We start from the raw sequence: 19,294 nt of genomic DNA, 5'->3' as shown, positions 1-19,294 counted from the left end.
TAATTCATTTCATATTTGATCTAAACTATCATTTTCACTGGTATAGTTTTATATTATTATTTGTATGTTTTACTTATTAATTTTTAATTTATTGATATATAGGTTACTGTAAAAAAGATTCCGTAAAATTTACGGTAAAAAACCGGCAGCTGTGGTTGCCGGAATTTTACCGTAAAAAATACGGTAGCAATGTTTTAGGTTTTACGGTTTTAACTTAAATTTACAGTTAAATACCGTAATTTCATTAACTGTATAATGTTAATATACCAACCTTATTGAATTACTGAAATCTGTTTTGTACCTTTTTAATACACTGATAACCACCAAATGCAGGTGGTGATGAGAAAGTCACATGATGAACCAAAGCCCATCACAAGCAGCTTTTAAATAATAACATATATAGAAGGTGCACAGTGTCATTCACACAAACACTAAACACCATCATGGTAACACACGTGAAACTGAAATAATGCAATAAACATTCATTTAACAACATTAGGTGTAACACACAACCCTAATATACAAAACTGATAGAAGATAAGCTTTGGATAAAAGCATCTGCTAAATGACTAAAAGTAAAAGTAAAGAAGAAACATAGTTATTTCAACAAAAAAACATCAAATTTGAAATGTAACGCAGGGAATTCTGGGAATGTCAATTTACGGTTATTCACTGTAAATTATACGTTTTTTTTTCACTTCCAAAAACAGTATACTACCGTACAATTAATGCCCAATACATGTAATGTCCAATACAGTTTTCACCGTATATAGTAGGGGAATTTACCGTTAACCATTTAACAAGTTTTTACTGTAGCATTTTTACAGTCATTTTTTACAGTATAGATGTAGCATGTATTATAGTTTTTCAAACTAGTCTCATGATAAAACCTCTATGTTGAAAACGTTTGGCTCACAACAGTGTGTATTTTATGTTTAATGTGTTGCCTCATTTACTTGAGTATGACTATTACTATTTTAATAGTCAGTGTAAATTGTTATAATGTCAGAAAAAAAAATGCAAGTATATGCTTAGCTTGCCACTAAGGCCCTACCCTCAATCGCTGGGAAAAATAAAATAAAATAAAACATTCTGTATTTTTTCAGCCCTTTCATGAAGTACAGCATATATCTCCATATTTATGTATTTGGTCTTAAGTGGCTTTATCTTTTTTTCTATCAGAGGAACTTACTAGAACATTTTAAACATAAAATGTCATGTGCTGTGAACATGCTGAGGATGGAATTGATTCATTCAGACGGACTAGGATTAAAGAGAAAGCCAGATAAAACAGCTCGGTTTCATAGGGATCTGATCTAATGGTCTCTGTGAAACGTAACAGCCTAATAAAAAGCACATTAGATCTCACTACATTTTATATTGGCAGCAAAATCATTGTGAATATATCATGACTATTCTGTCGCACTACAGGGAATACAGGCAAATACTGATAGAGTTGTCCAAAGTTGTCTGATCGCTGACAGGAAAGGATGAAATCATACTGTTTGAGCTGAAGGTTATGTTCCGTGATGGTATTAAAACTTCTAACGCCAAATTCTACAGAAATGTAATAAATCAAATAAACTTTACAACCCCATCATTTTAATATAGCATACTGCAGCATTTTCCTATGTCATCATTTCTAGCAAAAGAACAGTTTTGTTACCGTTGATGACTCAAATGACTCATGTCTTGTCAAAGGATTTTGGTCACGCCGCCCACTCTTACTGTTCAGTATCAATGGGGATTTTTTTTCAACAGAAGTATGTTTGCACCTTCTGGCATGACCGTCTGTGCATGGGACTGTTTGCTTTCCACACCTACTCAAGCCGCAGAAATATATTATTGCTTATTTTTCAATTTAATTTTGCCACAAAGTTGCCACTACTCTCCTGTGGATCTGACATGTGTGTGCACATACCTGTAATTCTGTCGAGTTATTGCTTTCCTTCGCCCTCAGTGTTTTTCTATTTTTCTGGTACATTGTCTCCAATTTAGCATTGTCTTCATCAGGCAGGAAATTCACACCAAAGGTGTCTCCTGTAGAAGTGTGGCAGTTGTAAGTTACTAACAATGAGTTATATTTATCTAGCACAAATGCAATGAGGACCTATATTCACCATTTACTAAACTACAGTATATAAAAAAAAAAAAAAAGTATCCTCTCTGGGATGTGTCACAATTATTCAGTACCCGACTAACAACTTTTTGTGACACTTTATTTTAAGGTGTCCTTGTTACACATGTTACATGTGCTTACTATTATAATAACAACAAATGATGCATAATTACTGTACATGCATGTAACCCTAATCATATAGCAAGTACATGTAGCTAATTAATATTACTCAGTACTTAAATGTATAATTACACTGTAACAAGGACACCTTAAAATAAAGTGTAACCCAACTTTTTTATAGATGTTCATTAGAGCAAAATCTTGTCTAATAATATAGCGTATTACAACTATAATTATGACTGATTAGTAACACATGGGTTCAATGTTAAATGTTTTAGGTTATGGCAACAGAATCAAACTTTTGTGTACATGTGCATTTACACTACACTGTAAAAAAAATCCATAAAATTTACTGTAAAAAAACGGCAGCTATGGTTGCCGGAATTTTACCGTAAAAAATACGGTAGCAACGTTTTAGGTTGTACGGTTTTAACTTAAATTTGCAGTTAAATACCGTAATGTCATTAACTGATATAATGTTATATATATACCAACCTTATTGAAGTACTGAAATCTGTTTTGTACCTTTGTAATACACTGATAACCACCAAATGCAGGTGGTGATGAGAAAGTCACATGATGAACCAAAGCCCATCACAAGCAGCTTTTAAATAATAACATGTATAGAAGGTGCACAGTGTCATTCACACAAACGCTAAACACCATCATGGTAACACACATGAAACTGAAATAATGCAATAAACATTAATTTAACAACATTATGTGTAACATACAACCCTAATGTACAAAACTGATAAGAAAAAACTAAGAAGAAACTGTTATTTCAACAAAAAAACATCAAATTTGAAATGTAACGCAGGGAATTCTGGGAATGTCAATTTGCGGTTATTCACTGTAAATTATACGTTTTTTTTCACTTCCAAAAACGGTATACTAGCATAAAATTAATGTCCAATACATGTAATGTCCAATACAGTTTTTCACCGTTTATAGTAGGGGAATTTACCGTTAACCATTTAACAGGTTTTTACTGTAGCATTTTTACAGTCTTTTACCATTAAATTCACGGTCATTTTTTACAGTGTACACCAAAAAAGAACTAATAAAACGAAGAAACACCCTAATTTAACTAAAACAGCAGTTTTAATATTTTTTGTACATTATATAGGTGTTTTGATTAGAGATTATAAAGCCTCATATCCTGTAAGACTGGAAACATGCATTAAAGTTGCACTTTTTTTCTAATTAAAATTACACACATAGCAGTTAAGTGAATATCTTTGAATTGCAGGACTCATTAATTCTTTATATCATTTGAATTGCGATTCTGCATCCTGATTGCTACCTCAGTTTAAAATCAGGAATTAAGCTGTATTTAAAAGACAATCACAGCCCTGATTGATAGCATGTGTGACATTCTCCTGTGCCGTGCTCCATTTGTTCCCTTCTTACCTTCTTTATCTTCTCTTCATTGTTCTTTTCCTTTGCTCTGATCCAATTTTCTATATTCGCAATGTAATTACAGTCGCATACCGTCTGCAAACTACAGCCTATTACTCACAGTATTATTGACTGTTCACCTACTTTACAGACTCCAGACGAGCCAATCATTGCTCATCTTTAAGAAAAAAAACAGTTTTTTTTTCTATGATGAATGTCTGTGATTAAAGTTAATGGGATCGCTTAGCTTAATTCAATCTTTATATTGCGCGGCAGTTAGAGCTCTGTTATATTTCCATCTACTCTTTGCTTGAGTTCTACCATATTAACTTGCTATTGTTTCTTTAACCTCAGAATACTGAAGACTTGAAGCCCGAGACATGTCATCCCTATATTAGAAAAAAAAAAAGTATGCATACAGCAAATAATAATAATAATAATTCTCTCATGCTCTCATTTACTCCACTGCCGTTACAGCTGCACTTCACTTTAGCACTGCGTACGCACACTTCTCTCGGCTCAGTGTGAGGAGCCAAGTATCGCAGTTAGCATGTTTAAAGAATGTTAATGTCACTGAGGTAAAATTAACCAGAAGAACAGAAAATCCATCGATGGTGTTAAAAGAGTCGAGAATTCTCAGCTGAGTCAGAACTCTGAATAATAATAGTCTTGATCACAACAGTCGTCTACCGTAGTTTTGCGGTAGTGTACAATGTCTGCACTTTTTCCTCACTGTCAGAAAGCCTCATAAAGACGCCCTTCATGTCTTTGCAGTCCTGGAATGCTCTGAAATAACCAATAGTCAAGCTTGTTTAAGAAAAATATATACGGTATAAAAAATAAATAAACACTGTGTGCGTGGTCACCTTAAAGAGAAACAGACTTCTGGGAACTTTCAGTGTTTAAAACTGTGTGGGTTCATTTTAATTTCCAGCCACTAACATTTTTGAAACATTTTTGTACTATAAGTTGTTGCATTTTTTTTTGTCAGCGTATTATACATTTTATGTAATATCATTCATTAGAACCCTTGGCGTAAACATTCACCAGTGTTAAAATGATTTTTCAGAGATTTATGAAATAAAGATTACTGAAGTATACTGTTTATGTTTTTCTACTTGAAAATTCACATTTCATTTTGCCGTTCCTTGTAATTATGTGTGAAATTTACGAGCAATTTCTGAGTGAAAATTGCTTACGGCAAGGAACACATTGAAATGAACGTGAAATTTTGAAGCAGAAAGACTGAAATAGTATTTTCTTGTCTCCAATAATCTTTGTTTTATTTACAGCTTTAAAAAATACTTTGACAGTGCGATGTATAATGTAGAAAAAAATATCTCTGCACATCTTTTGAGCTTCCACCTCTTTTCCTGCAGATGGGAAGCTCAGTGTTGTGGAGGAAGTAGCAGTTGATAGTCAGCTCTGCTTTCCTTACTGTTTATGTCTGGAGGTACGGTGCAGATAGCAGACGGGAGGTTTTTAGAGAGCTTTTGAGAAGGTGGTCTGGAATGAATTCGCACTTGATTCCAAATAGACGACCAGTGAAAAGCAGTCACATTTTTTGCTCCTTATTGCAGCCAAACCAGAACAAGATGTCCTTTGATGGCCTGTAGACTCGTTGCATCACTGGCACTGGTGTGGGAATACTGACCTGGATGTGTGGAAGCGCGCGGGTCTGACTGCAAACGTGTACAGTCAGGAGAAGAGCGGGAAACTGCTCGACACAGACTGCCTCCTTTTCCAGTGGCTTGGCTTCTGGAAATACTCTTTTTCCATTTGTTTTCTCCATTAGGCATTTCAGACATTTCTTCAGTAAAGTGTACTAAACCTTGAACCAGACCAACCAACTCTGAGATGAATCGTTATTTACAGTATAATGTCAGTGCTTGACATATGTGACCCTGGACCACAAAAGCAGTCATAAGGGTCAATTTTTTGATATTGAGATTTATACACCATCTCAAAGCTGAATAAATAGCTTTCCATTGATGTGTGGTTTGTTAGGATAGGACAATATTTGGCTGAGATACAACTATTTGAAAATCTGGAATCTGAGGGTGCAAAAAAAATCTAAATATTGAGAAAATCGACTTTAAAGTTGTCCAAATGAAGTTCTTAGCAATGCATATTACTAATCAAAAATTAAGTTTTGATATATTTACGGTAGGACATTTACAAAATATCTTCATGGAACATGATCTTTACTTAATATCCTAATGATTTTTGGCATAAAAGAAAAATCTGTAATTTTGACCCATACAATGTTTTTTTGGCTATTGCTACAAATATACCCCAGCGACTTAAGACTGCTTTTGTGTTCCAGGGTCACATATTTCATTTAAATCTGAGGAAAAAAAAATCCCAATATATTAAAAGAGAGAAAACAGTCTAGTCACAGACTAGAAAAGTCATTTACTTATACGGTAATGTCGAATTCTGAAATCACACTGGGATTCATTCTATTAGTGAATTGATAAATGGTTGATACATTTGATTGACTTTTGTTAAGAGTAGAGTAGAGTTTGTTGCTTATTTTGAACCGTATTGGACCAGAATAGAAGTCAGACATCGGCCTTGTAAGGGAAATGGTCAGGCTGGGGGAAAAACAGTCTGGCGTGCAGATTATCTTGTTTTGAAACACACATCAGTAACTAGCGGTAAACTAACAGTGCTTGGCGTCCTCGTACACTGCCAAACCCTGGCCAGACCACAAACATTCTAATGGGCTGTTTGATTTCTGTTAAAATATGCTTTCGTTTGAGGTGCTAATAGCTGAATGCACTCATTATTTGTTTTGCCTCTTCTTTTTTTGTAGCTCCAAAAACCTGCAGCCCCAAGCAGTTTGTTTGCAGGGATCAGGTGACGTGTATCTCAAAAGGTTGGCGGTGTGACGGGGAGAAGGACTGCCCGGACGGATCGGACGAGGCCCCAGATGTCTGTATGTATCACTGTTTCTCTGCCATCAGCTGCTTTCGGGTTTTATTTGCATTTTAAACCTTGAGTACACTGATAGTCTCACAGGGCCTGCAAATAATTGTTGCAGTACGTACAGGTAATCACTGCAGGTCTGCATTTCTTTCTGTAGCACCAGATTTTCCTAGAAAATGTCCTCGGTTTGATTCCCAGCTGGAGGCCTTATGAGTTTGCTCTCTGTGCTTTGGTTTCTTCTATGATCCAAAGACAGTAAACTGGAGACTGTCAATAGGTGTGTGAGTATGTATGTCTATGTCTTATCCATCCAGGGTGTTGGACTTTGGAAAATGGATGGATGGATTTGGTTTTTAGATTTTAGATGTTGCTCTGGAAGGCCCTTTAGATTTATTTTGTTCCACAAAAACACTAAAAAGCAACAAAACCCACCACAGCACTTGAGCACCTGCTCTATGCACTGCAACATTTTCCTGATGCATGCAGTCACTGCATACCATGACAAAAAAATTTGAATTTTTAGGTAATTTGATCCAACATGTAATTGTTTGTTGACTTGTCTTATGAGAATCCCTGAAAAAAATAAATAAAATAAAAATATATATATATATTCAGACAAAAGTATCTGGGCTAAAACGCCGACATGGTGCTGAGGCAAAAAAATAAATAAAATAAAATAAAAGGCAGAATGCCTGAACTGCGATTAGTTGTTTTCCATTACAAAAACATGTGCAAAGTCTATTTATATTTACATGATTTTTAAAAACAAGCTTTCACCATTTCTTTTTACACAAATTATGTCAACATTTAATAAATAAAAAAAACTAAATATTTTTTTGGTCTCAAATAGGGCTGCACGATTAATCGAATGTGATTGTCATGCGCATTTTGATAGTAATGCCGGTTCTGTAATCAGCAGTAAATCATCATCACGTTCGCAGCTTCTGTCGAATCGCGATCTCGATTCCATTTCGATTTATTGTGCAGCCCTAGTCTCAAACTATATTGTCATTAATAAATGCATCTGTTGGACCTCTTAGCCATTTATATATATATATATATATATATATATATAAATATAGTGGTTTGAGATGAAGATTTTAATGGAATCTGAGCGTGGTTATGTCCCACCACAGGCTGTGTGCAGCTGTTACGTGTTTCTGATTGGAGCTATCACTGTTTGGTTTCTTTGAGTGGTCACTCTGTTTCCCAGATGACTTTGACCTGAAACGCACGTTCTTTCGCTCTTCTTGTTTAGTCTGATCAGTTCCAATGACATTGACTTAATGTGGCCTTGTTGATATCTGTTTACGCTATCAAGAGGACACTGCGAGTACTAGACCTGTTTTCCTATAACCTATATTTGGTGCAACACAACAAATTTATATCGCTGTCATAAACAACCCATCAAAATGCCTTCAGTTAATGGACAACCTCTTTCTATTTATCTACGTACCCACTCCAACTAGTTTTTCCCAGTCTGACAAGAATATCATTGCTTTTTCCAACATATATAATTGAGTTGATAGTATTTTGAGTCCTTATATATTAGATAATAATACACTAAAACCAGATTATATTTTTGCTGTGTTAATGGAGAATACGATCTCAGGTGTCATTACCAAATTAAACATGCTTTAAAGGTACAATTGCTATACAGCATGTAAACACTTTCACTCCCTTATTTGCTTACAAAATATTGTCTGGTGTCATTGTTTGAGAGCTTTCAATTTTGGAAACATGCTTTTTCACCATTAATGATGCCTGTGTTAATGCACTTTTTGGTCAGAATAGTCAACAGTGGAGCGCTGAGGTGATGGTGTTTTTTTTTTTTTTTGTAAGCGAACATGTAAGTCAGCATCACCCTGGTTCCCTTGACAAAAACCCCATAGATTTTTCCATTGACTTTTGGATAATTGCAGAAAATATGCTCTGTGACAAACAAAAGTTTAAGATTCTTACATGTTCCGTTCATCATGATAATCTTCACAAATTAACACATTTTGAGGCCTAAATACTGTCAGCAGAAGTAAAAAGCTAAACATAGGCTAGAAATGAACTACACCATGGTCACATTTTCCCTGAAAGTTTGAGTAGAATAGTTTTGAAGGGCTCGATTATAACAGGGCTTAAAGTTCTCCGGCATCGTGCCAGATCTCCGGCATGTGGCGTTTAGCTGCGGGAAAATAAGATAGTCCTTCTACATTAAAAAAAAACTTGTTGATATCACGTTCGAGTTAATGAGTTCGCCTACCAGTGTATGAGAGGAACACAGCTTTCACTCTCAGCCAAACTAACGTTACTAGATAATCAGACATTTTTGTTCCCATAAACATGAGTAATAGCTAGTATCCAACTGTCACAAGAGTCGCAGCTGATGAGCGCGACACATTCTGAAAAAGCTGCGAGGTGCAATGGTCAAAGATTTCCATCTAGAGCCATATTTATATAGAAAAGCACTTAGTTCTATTTGTATTACTAAAACATACTTGTCAAAATAATCAGTAGATTACTTGATTAGCAAAATAATTGTTAGTTAAGCCCTAGATTTTCAAAATATAACTGCATTGTTCTATTTTTTGTAATTACATGTGCTGCACTTTATTTGTACCATTTGTTTTATTAGTTTATATATTAGAATTTGAAAGACAATAACAATATTTTTTTGATAAGTGAGATCTGATTTTAGTCCGTGAAAACCAAAAGAGTAGTCCTTGAAAAGTCCTTGAAAGTCCTGGAAATTCATTTTGCTGTCAAGGACAAATCTAACCAGCAAAACTTGATATCAAAAGCATCCTAAATGTTACATGTGTTTGCATTATAGTGAGTAACCTTTCCTGGTATTGCTCAAATATCCCTCCATAATCTGTAGTCTGATCCTGTCAAGGGCTAATGGCAAGGGCAAATATGTTACTAGTTAGTTTCAAGGAAAATCATTTTCAAATAATGTTCTTTTTTTTTTGTTGCCAAATAACCCTGTGTATGTGTCCACCCCCGCAACCCCCAACCCCCGGAAAAAAGTTCAGGCTCAGGATTTTTTTTTTTTGCTTTAACCCCTGTTATAAACACGAGGCTGTGAAAGCGGCTAGTGAGTAGATGAGTTTACCTCTTTTGCCATGATGACATGGCTCTGTAGTACCATTTAGACACTTTTTCAAGAAAAGTAGAAGCGTTAAAGACATCACAGAGCGGTATTGCTGATGTATTTTACGTTGTAGAATAAAACGTGAACATATCTTGAGCTTGTGTGAATCACAAACCTAATTTTGGGCGATTTACCAAAATTCCATAAAAAAAAAAAACATTGACTTTGGGACAATGGAGCTGGAAGTGCGACATTGCAAACTCGGGTTTCCAGGTTTTGGCTTAAATATGTCATCCCTGCAGGACTCATATAACTATTGAAAAATATGTCACCTAGAACTGCGCCAGATTTACATTCGTTTGAATGAGAGAAAGCGAAGATCAATTTAACAACAGCTTCTACTCTCAGGTCGGGTTGAAAGTTTTCGACTCTCAGCGTGCGAAGTACGCGAGTGTGAAGTATCTTTCCATTCACACCCTTTCTGGCAGGGCCGCCTAATAGAAATGTGTTAAGCAAATAGTGTGCCGTCAGTTTATCATGGGGCGAGCGGGGGAAGGGGACCAACGTAATTAGAATTAACTCGCTACTTGAAATCTGGCCCTGGAAAACAATGGTGCAGTTCATGAGGCAGCATTAGGACTTAAGGAATGTTTGTAGTCCTTCGTCACAACCAATTACATGCTTTGAAATAATTTATCTTTCTCTAAAGAGCTGGCGTGGCTTGCAGAAGTGTTGGGTAAGAGCAGAGCTGAAGTACAAGCAGTTCGCAGAGACTGAATCCGCTCCATAAGAGGAGGAGAGGAGAAACAGAGGCTGAGCTGCCTTCAGTCTGGAAGTCATTAAAACCCCGTCCAGAGGAATGGAGGAAAACTGCTGTTTTTTCATGACCTGCTTTTCTCAGCACAAAAGTTCTCTCTCTCTCTCGCTTTTCCTCTCTCAACACACATAGACAACTGACAACCTAGTCTTCAGCATTCTTTATTTTTGCTGCGCTACAGGGTATTGACTCCATTACGCTCTTTGCATTAAAATTAGGCAGTCTTTTCTTAATACTTTGTGAGCCGATGTGACGTCTTACTCGCTGCTTTAGTAAAATGTTCCGCTGCTCTGAAAAGGATGAAAATTCTGTCATCGTTTACTCAACCTTATTCCAAACTAATAGGAATTTCTTGTGCCATTGAATGCAAAAGATGTTTTGAAGAATCTCTGAGCTGCTCTTTTCTATACAATAAACATGTTTAGTGATTAGTTACCATGGGCGTAGAATATGCGGAAGCACATTCGGAAGTCTTCGGAAGCCACAGAAAGAGCAGAGTTTTAACTGTAATTCACTGGAAATACTACCCTTCGCTGTACCGCTCAAATCTACGGTGGCCGAGAAGTGCAAAACAAATCACAATTCTGAAAACAAAATAACAAATTACAAACGCAAATGCAAGTCTAAAAAACACAACAACAATTCAGAAAACATTATAACAAGTCAGAAAACACAATGACAAATTCGAAAACAAAATAACATCTGACTTGTTATAATGTTTTCTGAATTGTTGTTGTGCTTTCTGAATTGTTATTTTGTTTTTTAGACTTGCATTTGCGTTTGTAATTTGTTATTTTGTTTTCAGAATTGTGATTTGCTTTTCACTTCTCGGCCACCATACAAATCTGATTCACAAAGGCATATATTCGAACATGTGTCACATCACAGCACACTACTTTTTGCAGCAAGAACCATTTTGTTCACACTTTAAGTGAAAAGGTACCATGGATATTAAAGGTTCTTCACTGAATCACAGATGCCATTAAAGAACCTTAATTTTCAAAAGTGCAACGTGTCTTCATGCACATGCATTTGAGGTTTTTTATACTTTTTCATGCTTTCGTTATTGGGGAAACAGCAGCTCAGACGTCCTTCGAATGTTATTTTGCAGAAAGTCTAATTTAGACTAACACTATGAATATAGATGCTGATAGAATTTAAACAGAAAATATCACCTATATCATGCTTAACTAGGATGTGTGTGGAAACGTGCTCTGTTTGTGGATCCATCAGTGCAGATGCCTCAGATCATTGAAGATCTGCCCCATGAAAGAGGTTTATTTATTTACGTGGCTGGATTTCACTGTGTCTTTTGTGAAAGTGGCCACGGCTAGCAGTGAAGTCTGTCGCTGTGCCCGCTGCAGCTGCTGTGGCCGTCCTCTGTGGACCACTGCAACACAATAGACAGCTTTGTAACACCAATCCTGAGCTTCAGCAAGATTCACTGCCTTTAGGAAGAAAGTAATTATCATCCCTTTATCATCAAATGTCAAATGTGTACTGTATATATTAAAACATGCAATATGTTTGTTTGTTATGGGAATATCTTTCTACTCATCTATGTATCTATCCACTCATCTATCTACTAGAGAAGAGATCTTAATTGAGGTCTCACTCAAAAGTGTGTTAGAGATCAATATTGTCAGTTTTCACAAAAGCAGAAACATATGCAATGGGTCTCAGCCATATATTGAATACTTTTTCAATATATTCCATATTGGTTTTATAAAATGAAATGACATCATGAATATCATCATGATTTTAATGTACTTTTAGTTTGGTCAGGTACTTAAAGACTGTGCCTGTATACCCATTTCTTACCTCTGGCTTGTAGCACATTTCACCTGTAAAGTACTAAGAAAGAGATCATTTAAAAGTGAGAATATAATTTAGCAAAAACAAACAAACAGTTAAAAAGGACCCCCCTCCCCTGTATTTTATCTTTTTTTAAAGCATTTTGAATCCAATTGGCAACAATAACTCTTTAGTTGAAATGATGGTTCCTCTGGTTAACCTTTATATAATTTTGAAGTATAATAATAATAATAATAATAATAATTATTATATAATTATTATTAATAATAATAATAATTATTATTATTATATAATTAATAATAATAATTATTATTATTATATAATTAATAATAATAATTATTATTATTATATAATTAATAATAATAATTATTATTATTATATAATTAATAATAATAATTATTATTATTATTATTATTACTAAACTAAAATTCCAACTGCATTTAATTAAATAATATAAAATGAAGAGATAGAACAAAAAAAGAGCTCTTAGATGCAATACCTCGCACTGTACCTTCAACTAAACCTCGCTTCATCCCAGAGTTGTGAGCAGCCTATGGCTGTAACATGTGTGTGCAAAAGTCATTTAGATCTGTCTCACGTTGAGAGGGTTGAAGGTCTGAGCTCTGATCTCACAGTGGAGCTCTGACCTGCTGTGCTGAGATGAGAAGAGTCTGTTGTTTAACATCTGACAGCTGGAAAAATGAACCGAGCATAAAATATCAGCTATGTGTTTAGCTTTAGAGGTTAAATTCTACAAAATGTTTAATCATTTATACACCTACTTGGTTGGCGGACTCATTGTGCATTGAAGAGTTCAATATCTGTGCTATTAAAATGCAGAATGAATGATTTTCTCCCTCTAGCACAAAGAGTGTCAGCTGTAGTCTTTGTAAGAGGTGGTAAATCTGCTTCAAATCAGTAATGCCTAATTAAACAGGTGGATTATTTTTTTCCACAGGGTATTTAACCTGATCTGTCTCGGTTCTGTTATTGGTATTTCTTCATCCCTTGCTTTTAATCATGCAGTACCTGATCATTTACTGTAACTGTAGATTTTGTTCTAAGATGAAGAACTTGAATTCATTTGAATTCAAAATTAAATTTTGCATGATACAGTAAGTTTTAGTACTCAAAAGGAGTATTTTTTTAAACCAAATTACAAATATGACTTGCACTCTGCTTCCTCCATATTGTGACATCACTGTGAAACCTATTAGCATATGACTGCCACCACAGCAACACATCAATGTCTACTTTCACAATATTGCCTCTTTATGCCTATTTACAATCATTACTAAAGTGGGATATAAAATATTCCTTGACTGACTGCAGAACAGTTCTGACCTATCAGGTCCAGTCCATCTGATTTAAGCTACTGGGGTTATTACTGTATGTTGCTCTAGGTACACATACCTACACATGTCATGTGATATCTTGTGGAGTCCCCCAAGGCTCAATTCTGGGTTCTTTATTGTTTTTTTTGTTTGTTTGTTTTTTACATATATATGCTTCCATCATTTAGTACTCTGCTGGAATGCACAGAGAACATACATTAGCTTTCAGATGAGGTATAAATCTCAATTGTGAAAAATTGACACTTAAGACTGGTTTTGTGGTCCAGGGTCACATATACTATTCCAAAGTGATTTCTGTCATTTTGACAGATAATAACTTGTATTTTCTTATGAAAACAAACCTGGAAGGAGACGTGAGGATTTGAGGAGAAAAACAAGAGATTCTTTGTGCATTCCAGTGAATTATTAATGGGATATATCGTAAATTAAATTGGGAGAACAGACCACATATGTGCAGTATATGTTGTCTTTTGATACTATTCCAGCGGAATGCAAAGGGGAAAAAAAGAAAATAATCATGAGGAAAAGAATGCAGCGACTGAAAAGAGCTCTAGCCATAGATATTCTTGTTATAACATGTCTAGTTAAAACATCAAGCGTTACGTTATTCTCTTGATGGCTGAAAATTAAACATGAAGGAAAATCGACAGCAGCTCATTCAGTCAAACAGACGGATACGTTTTATTTGTAGGGCAACCTTATGATTTGAAATGATTCGTTCTGTGTGTTAGTTCCCCAAACCGGAAGTGTCACCCATAATTCAAAACGCAGTAGGCTCGTCAGGAATAAGATGGATACAAAATTACAAAACACATGTGACAGCCTGATATTTAATACAAATACCTCTGGTATTAGAACACAGTTCAGCCTTTCAGTTCAAATCTGCCTTCACTCAATATTTGACCCTTGCCCTAAATTGTTTTACCTGGTTTGAGTTTTACTCGAGCATCTGTTACCTATAAATGAGAGAAATAAACTAGCTGTCAGCATGTGAAAACTGCACTAGTGCGCTCCATATTCTGTCTTTATATTTCAAAATCTCACTCTTTGCCTCATTTGTCTGACTGGCATGTGGTCTTGTCACAGGGGCCCCAGGTCACGTTCCCCATGTGCTGGGTCTTATTCCAGAGTTTTCCATGTGGCTGAGGTTTTCTGACCCTTCGACGAGAGTTTCCACCTCCGGATCCTCTGGAACGCCACATGTGATCATAATATTACAAGAGGCTTATGGTCTCAGCACACTCCTGTGGAAGGTGTCCACAATCCCTCACGCTTACAGGACCCCTGGGAGAGCAACAGTGCCAAAGCTAGGCTTTCAAATGTCCCAGAACAGCTGCAGGTTTTAAGGTTTCAAACTATTTTGTAATATCATTCAAAGCTTCTTGCTCTAAAGACATGGCTTTTTTGTGAGCTTTTTTTCCATAAACATCTAAAATTACAGTAAAGTAGAGAGTGTGTAAAGTAAAAAACAAACATGTCTGGCACAAATGTATTCTGTGTTACATGTATGAACTAAATTATGAAGAAGGAGGCACTGAAGATGCGTTTGAGTTCTGCAAGGTATATTTTCAGTGGCTTTTTTGAAAAAAAAAGAGGCAATTTGGCAAATGACGTGTTCTAAAGAACTTTTCCCATTCATTTGCTATTAATTATTATTGTTTTAATTATATTTACACACATCATGAAGAAGAATATTTTTTTCTCTAGTTATGCTCTGAAATTGCTAGAATTTGCTGTTTGTGTGAAAGATGTAAAATATGAGAATAAAATATATAAGAATAGAAATATTCTGAAAGTGCCAAAGACCCAATGTCAATATAGAAGACTGAAACTGGGATTTGAGAATGTATTTTGACAGAAGACCGTACACATCCTCTCCCACACGCTTCTTAAAAACCTGTGTCATAGCGTACTAAATACAGCACTGCTGATATGTGTTTGTACTGGCACTGTATTCATGATCTCATCTGTAAACTAGACATTCATGGAACATTTATTGTTTTAAAACTCTGCTGTGTTGCATCATCTTTCTGCAATAACACGTTCGCTCATTTCTGGTCAATAATTTGGGGACTTTTGGTCCGTTTTCACTCCACGCCCAGCGTTCTGTCCACTCCAGAGCGGACGAGAGCCCAGACACACAAATACAACTCATCCAGTGACTCAGAGACAAACACTTGACCGCACACTTATGGACACAGTCATAATAAAACCATAAACTGGGATATTTAACCAACCGTGTTTGAAAGCAAGAAAGAAAATGATGCATCTGTTATATGAGGTTAAAAAAGAAGTATTTTTCAGATTGTTACAGGAAACAGTTTCTAAAATAACAGATGCCAGTAAATTGTAGTATTCCTTCAAAATATCTTCCCTACACTTTAAACATATGAATTCTTGTTCCAGGGTTAACATGTGGCACATAATGCTATTGAGCCATTTCAGCATATCACCTTGAGGTTTTGATGCAATCTAAAGTAGGATGCTTTTGTAGTATCATCATCTTTATGCTTTTGTTATCTGCTCTCTCTCTCAGGTCCTCATAACCGTGTGTCGCGGTGTCCTCCTAATGAACATCAGTGTCTGGGATCAGACTTGTGTGTTCACATGAGCAAGCTGTGTAACGGCGTCCCCGACTGCACTGATGGAGGAGACGAGGGGGCGCACTGCAGAGGTAATGACGACAAACATTGCTTGGTTATAAATCGCTATATATAATTGCTATATGCTATACTGTATATAAATATTACTAGTATTAATAATATCAATCTTTCTGTGGAAAATATAGCTTGGGGCCTGAAACAGATACTAGTTGAACTTCAAAGTTCAAATTTCCATGGAAATAAACCATTGGCCAAACAGCAAAAATTGTACTTTAAAGGATTAGTTCACTTTCAAATAAAAATTTCCTGATAATTTACTCACCCCCAGGTCATCCAAGATGTTTACGTCTTTCTTTCTTCAGTCGAAAAGAAATTAAGGTTTTTGATGAAAACATTCCAGGATTATTCTCCTTATAGTGGACTTCAACGGCTACCAAACGGTTGAAGGTCAAAATTACAGTTTCAGTGCAGCTTCAAAGGGCTCTACACGATACCAGACGAGGAATAAGGGTCTTATCTAGCTAAACGATCGGTCATTTTCTAAAAAAAAAAAAAAAGTATATGCTTTATAAACAAAAATGTGCGCCTTGCACTGCTCTGCGATGCGTGTCCATGACTCCACGTAATACGTAATTACGTTGAAAAGGTAATGTTATAATATTCCAGAAGATCACAAAGAACTTCAGGGTAACAAGGATCTACAGGCGTCTCTTGCATTGGATTCAGACAAACACTGAACATGAATGATGTGCACAGCAGGATACTCCAGTAAGGAGGAAGCCACTTCCCTCCAAGAAGAATACTATTGCCTGTCTAAAAATTGCCAAATACCACAAGGATAAGCCAGAAAACTACTGGAAGTATTGATTTGTTAGTGGATGAGTCCAAAGTAAAACAGTTTGGTTAAGAAAAATTACATTTGGCAAAACCAACACGCCACATTCAATAACAGCAACCGCATCCCAACTGTAAAGCACAGGGATGGCGGTATAATTATTTGGTTTGTTTAATTATTTGCTTTCCTGCCTCTGGACCAGGACAGATTGCCATCATTGATGAAACTATGAATGCTTTGTTATCTGAGAAAATTCCGCTAGTGAAGGAGTAAGGAGGAACGGCCAAAGGAGTGATCCACAAGACTGATCCACATTTACTGGAAACTGTGTGATCACAATCCAAAATAAATAAACAAACAAATACAAATCTGCTGATTTCCCCCCAAAATGTACAATGTTTTATGACATTTTATATGCAGTAGTTGTACATTTTTAAGATCTGACCTCAATACAGAGTTCTGGCATGAAACTCTGATGGCGCAGTCCGATAGGTCTAACTCAATCTGACGTAATGACATCATTATCACATGGCACAGCTGATTGGTTCTCTCCTGTATATGACTAGAGCTTGCCGTAGCAGTGCAGCTTGCTTCAGAAACCATCCCCTTTCCCCAGCTCCACCTGTATATAGATCTGCTACGAGGTAATTCATGTACGCTATATGGGGGTTATTTCATATGAGTTGTATGCGCAGCAGCAGTATTTCTTACATGCTCACAGCAGCATGTTGTGGATGTATTGGCAGTAGCAAGTCTCGGTACTTGCTCTGCTGCAGCAGCAGTGTAGCAGATCTATTCCGCCAAGACCAAATCTTAACTTTGATAAAGAATATCTCTTTGGTTTTGAGACTTTAGTCTTTGCAACTTCAGGGATCTTATCTATACACAATCAGCTTGTAACACTCCAAAGAGAAAGGAAAACTTGAAATCGCATCATATGACCCCTTTAAATTTTTTGATGATCTGAAACATTAAAGTGTGACAAACATGCAAAAAAATAAGAAATCAGGAAGGGGGCCAACACTTTTTCACACCACTTTATATGACTAGAGCTTGCCGTAGCAGTGCAGCTTGCTTCAGAAACCCTCCCCTTTCCCCAGCTCCACCTGTATATAGATCTGCTACGAGGTAATTCATGTACGCTATATGGGGTTTATTTCATATGAGTTGTATGCGCAGCAGCAGTATTTCTTACATGCTCACAGCAGCATGTTGTGGATGTATTGGCAGTAGCAAGTCTCGGTACTTGCTCTGCTGCAGCAGCAGTGTAGCAGATCTATTCCGCCAAGACCAAATACATTAACATTGTCATGTACATTACCATGCTAAACCCTTCCGAGAGTTGTCATGACAGAAATGTAGTTCAAATAGTGTATACAAGGAAAGGAAAATTCTTAATGGGTTTTCATATGCGATTAACCTTGATTTACCTTTTATCTATTTTAGCTTCACCCCCATATGCACACACATAGCTGTAGTCACTCTCTTTAGGCACTAGTGGGTAAGCTATAGTGAGGTGACACAAACCTGTCTGGACATAAACACACAGGCGTGTATTTGTATGGTGTTTCAGGAGCATGAATTGAGAGATGAGTGCAGACAATCTAGCCCTTGTAATGTTTGTGTGGCTGTACGTAATGATGCTGGAAAGCACTTTGGTCAATGGCAGTTGTTTTAAATGTGCTATAGAAATAAAATTTGTATTGTTGTATTGTATTGTAATGCACACACACATCTCAGTAATCACCTTCTGTGTGAATAAGTATTAATATTAATAGATAATTTAGAATGACAACAGTTGCATTTCTCAGTATGCACTTATGTCTTTAAAGTCCTGCACAATTGCAAACTCTAGTATGTGATGGCCAATTTTCATGACCTAATAAAATGGATTGCTAATATAATTTCATATTGTTTCTACATTATGAGTAGCTTTGTAAACTGTAGTTCTGTCATGACAACACTATGGTAATGTACATGACAATGTTAATGTATTTGGTCTTGGCAGAATAGATCTGCGGTGCTGCTGCTGCGGCAGAGCAAGTACAGAGACTTGCTACTGCCAATACATCCACAACATGCTGCTGTGAGCATCTAAGAAATATTGCTGCTGCAAATATAACATACATGAAATAACCCCCATATAGCATACATGAATCACCTCGTAGCAGATCTATACAGGTGGAGCTGGGGAAGGTGAAGGGTTTCTGAAG

The 19,294-nt window shown here is 36.2% G+C and overlaps 1 protein-coding gene across 1 annotated transcript in view; it reads left to right on the top strand.

Moving 5' to 3' along the window:
- lrp1aa (low density lipoprotein receptor-related protein 1Aa) overlaps positions 1-19,294 on the top strand; it is a 200,204-nt gene that overhangs the window by 17,057 nt on the left and 163,853 nt on the right. Inside the window, exons 2-3 of the mRNA XM_016541471.1 lie at positions 6,459-6,581; positions 16,180-16,317. Coding sequence (XP_016396957.1) covers positions 6,459-6,581; positions 16,180-16,317 — 261 coding nt within the window. The remainder of the gene's footprint in view (positions 1-6,458; positions 6,582-16,179; positions 16,318-19,294) is intronic.

This window comes from Sinocyclocheilus rhinocerous, unplaced genomic scaffold, assembly GCF_001515625.1.
Source record: "Sinocyclocheilus rhinocerous isolate Xijiao unplaced genomic scaffold, SAMN03320098_v1.1 scaffold1449, whole genome shotgun sequence".
Taxonomy (NCBI): Eukaryota; Metazoa; Chordata; class Actinopteri; order Cypriniformes; family Cyprinidae; genus Sinocyclocheilus; species Sinocyclocheilus rhinocerous.
The sequence above is the reverse complement of the archived record's forward strand: the minus strand, read 5'-3'. Positions and strand labels throughout refer to the sequence as shown.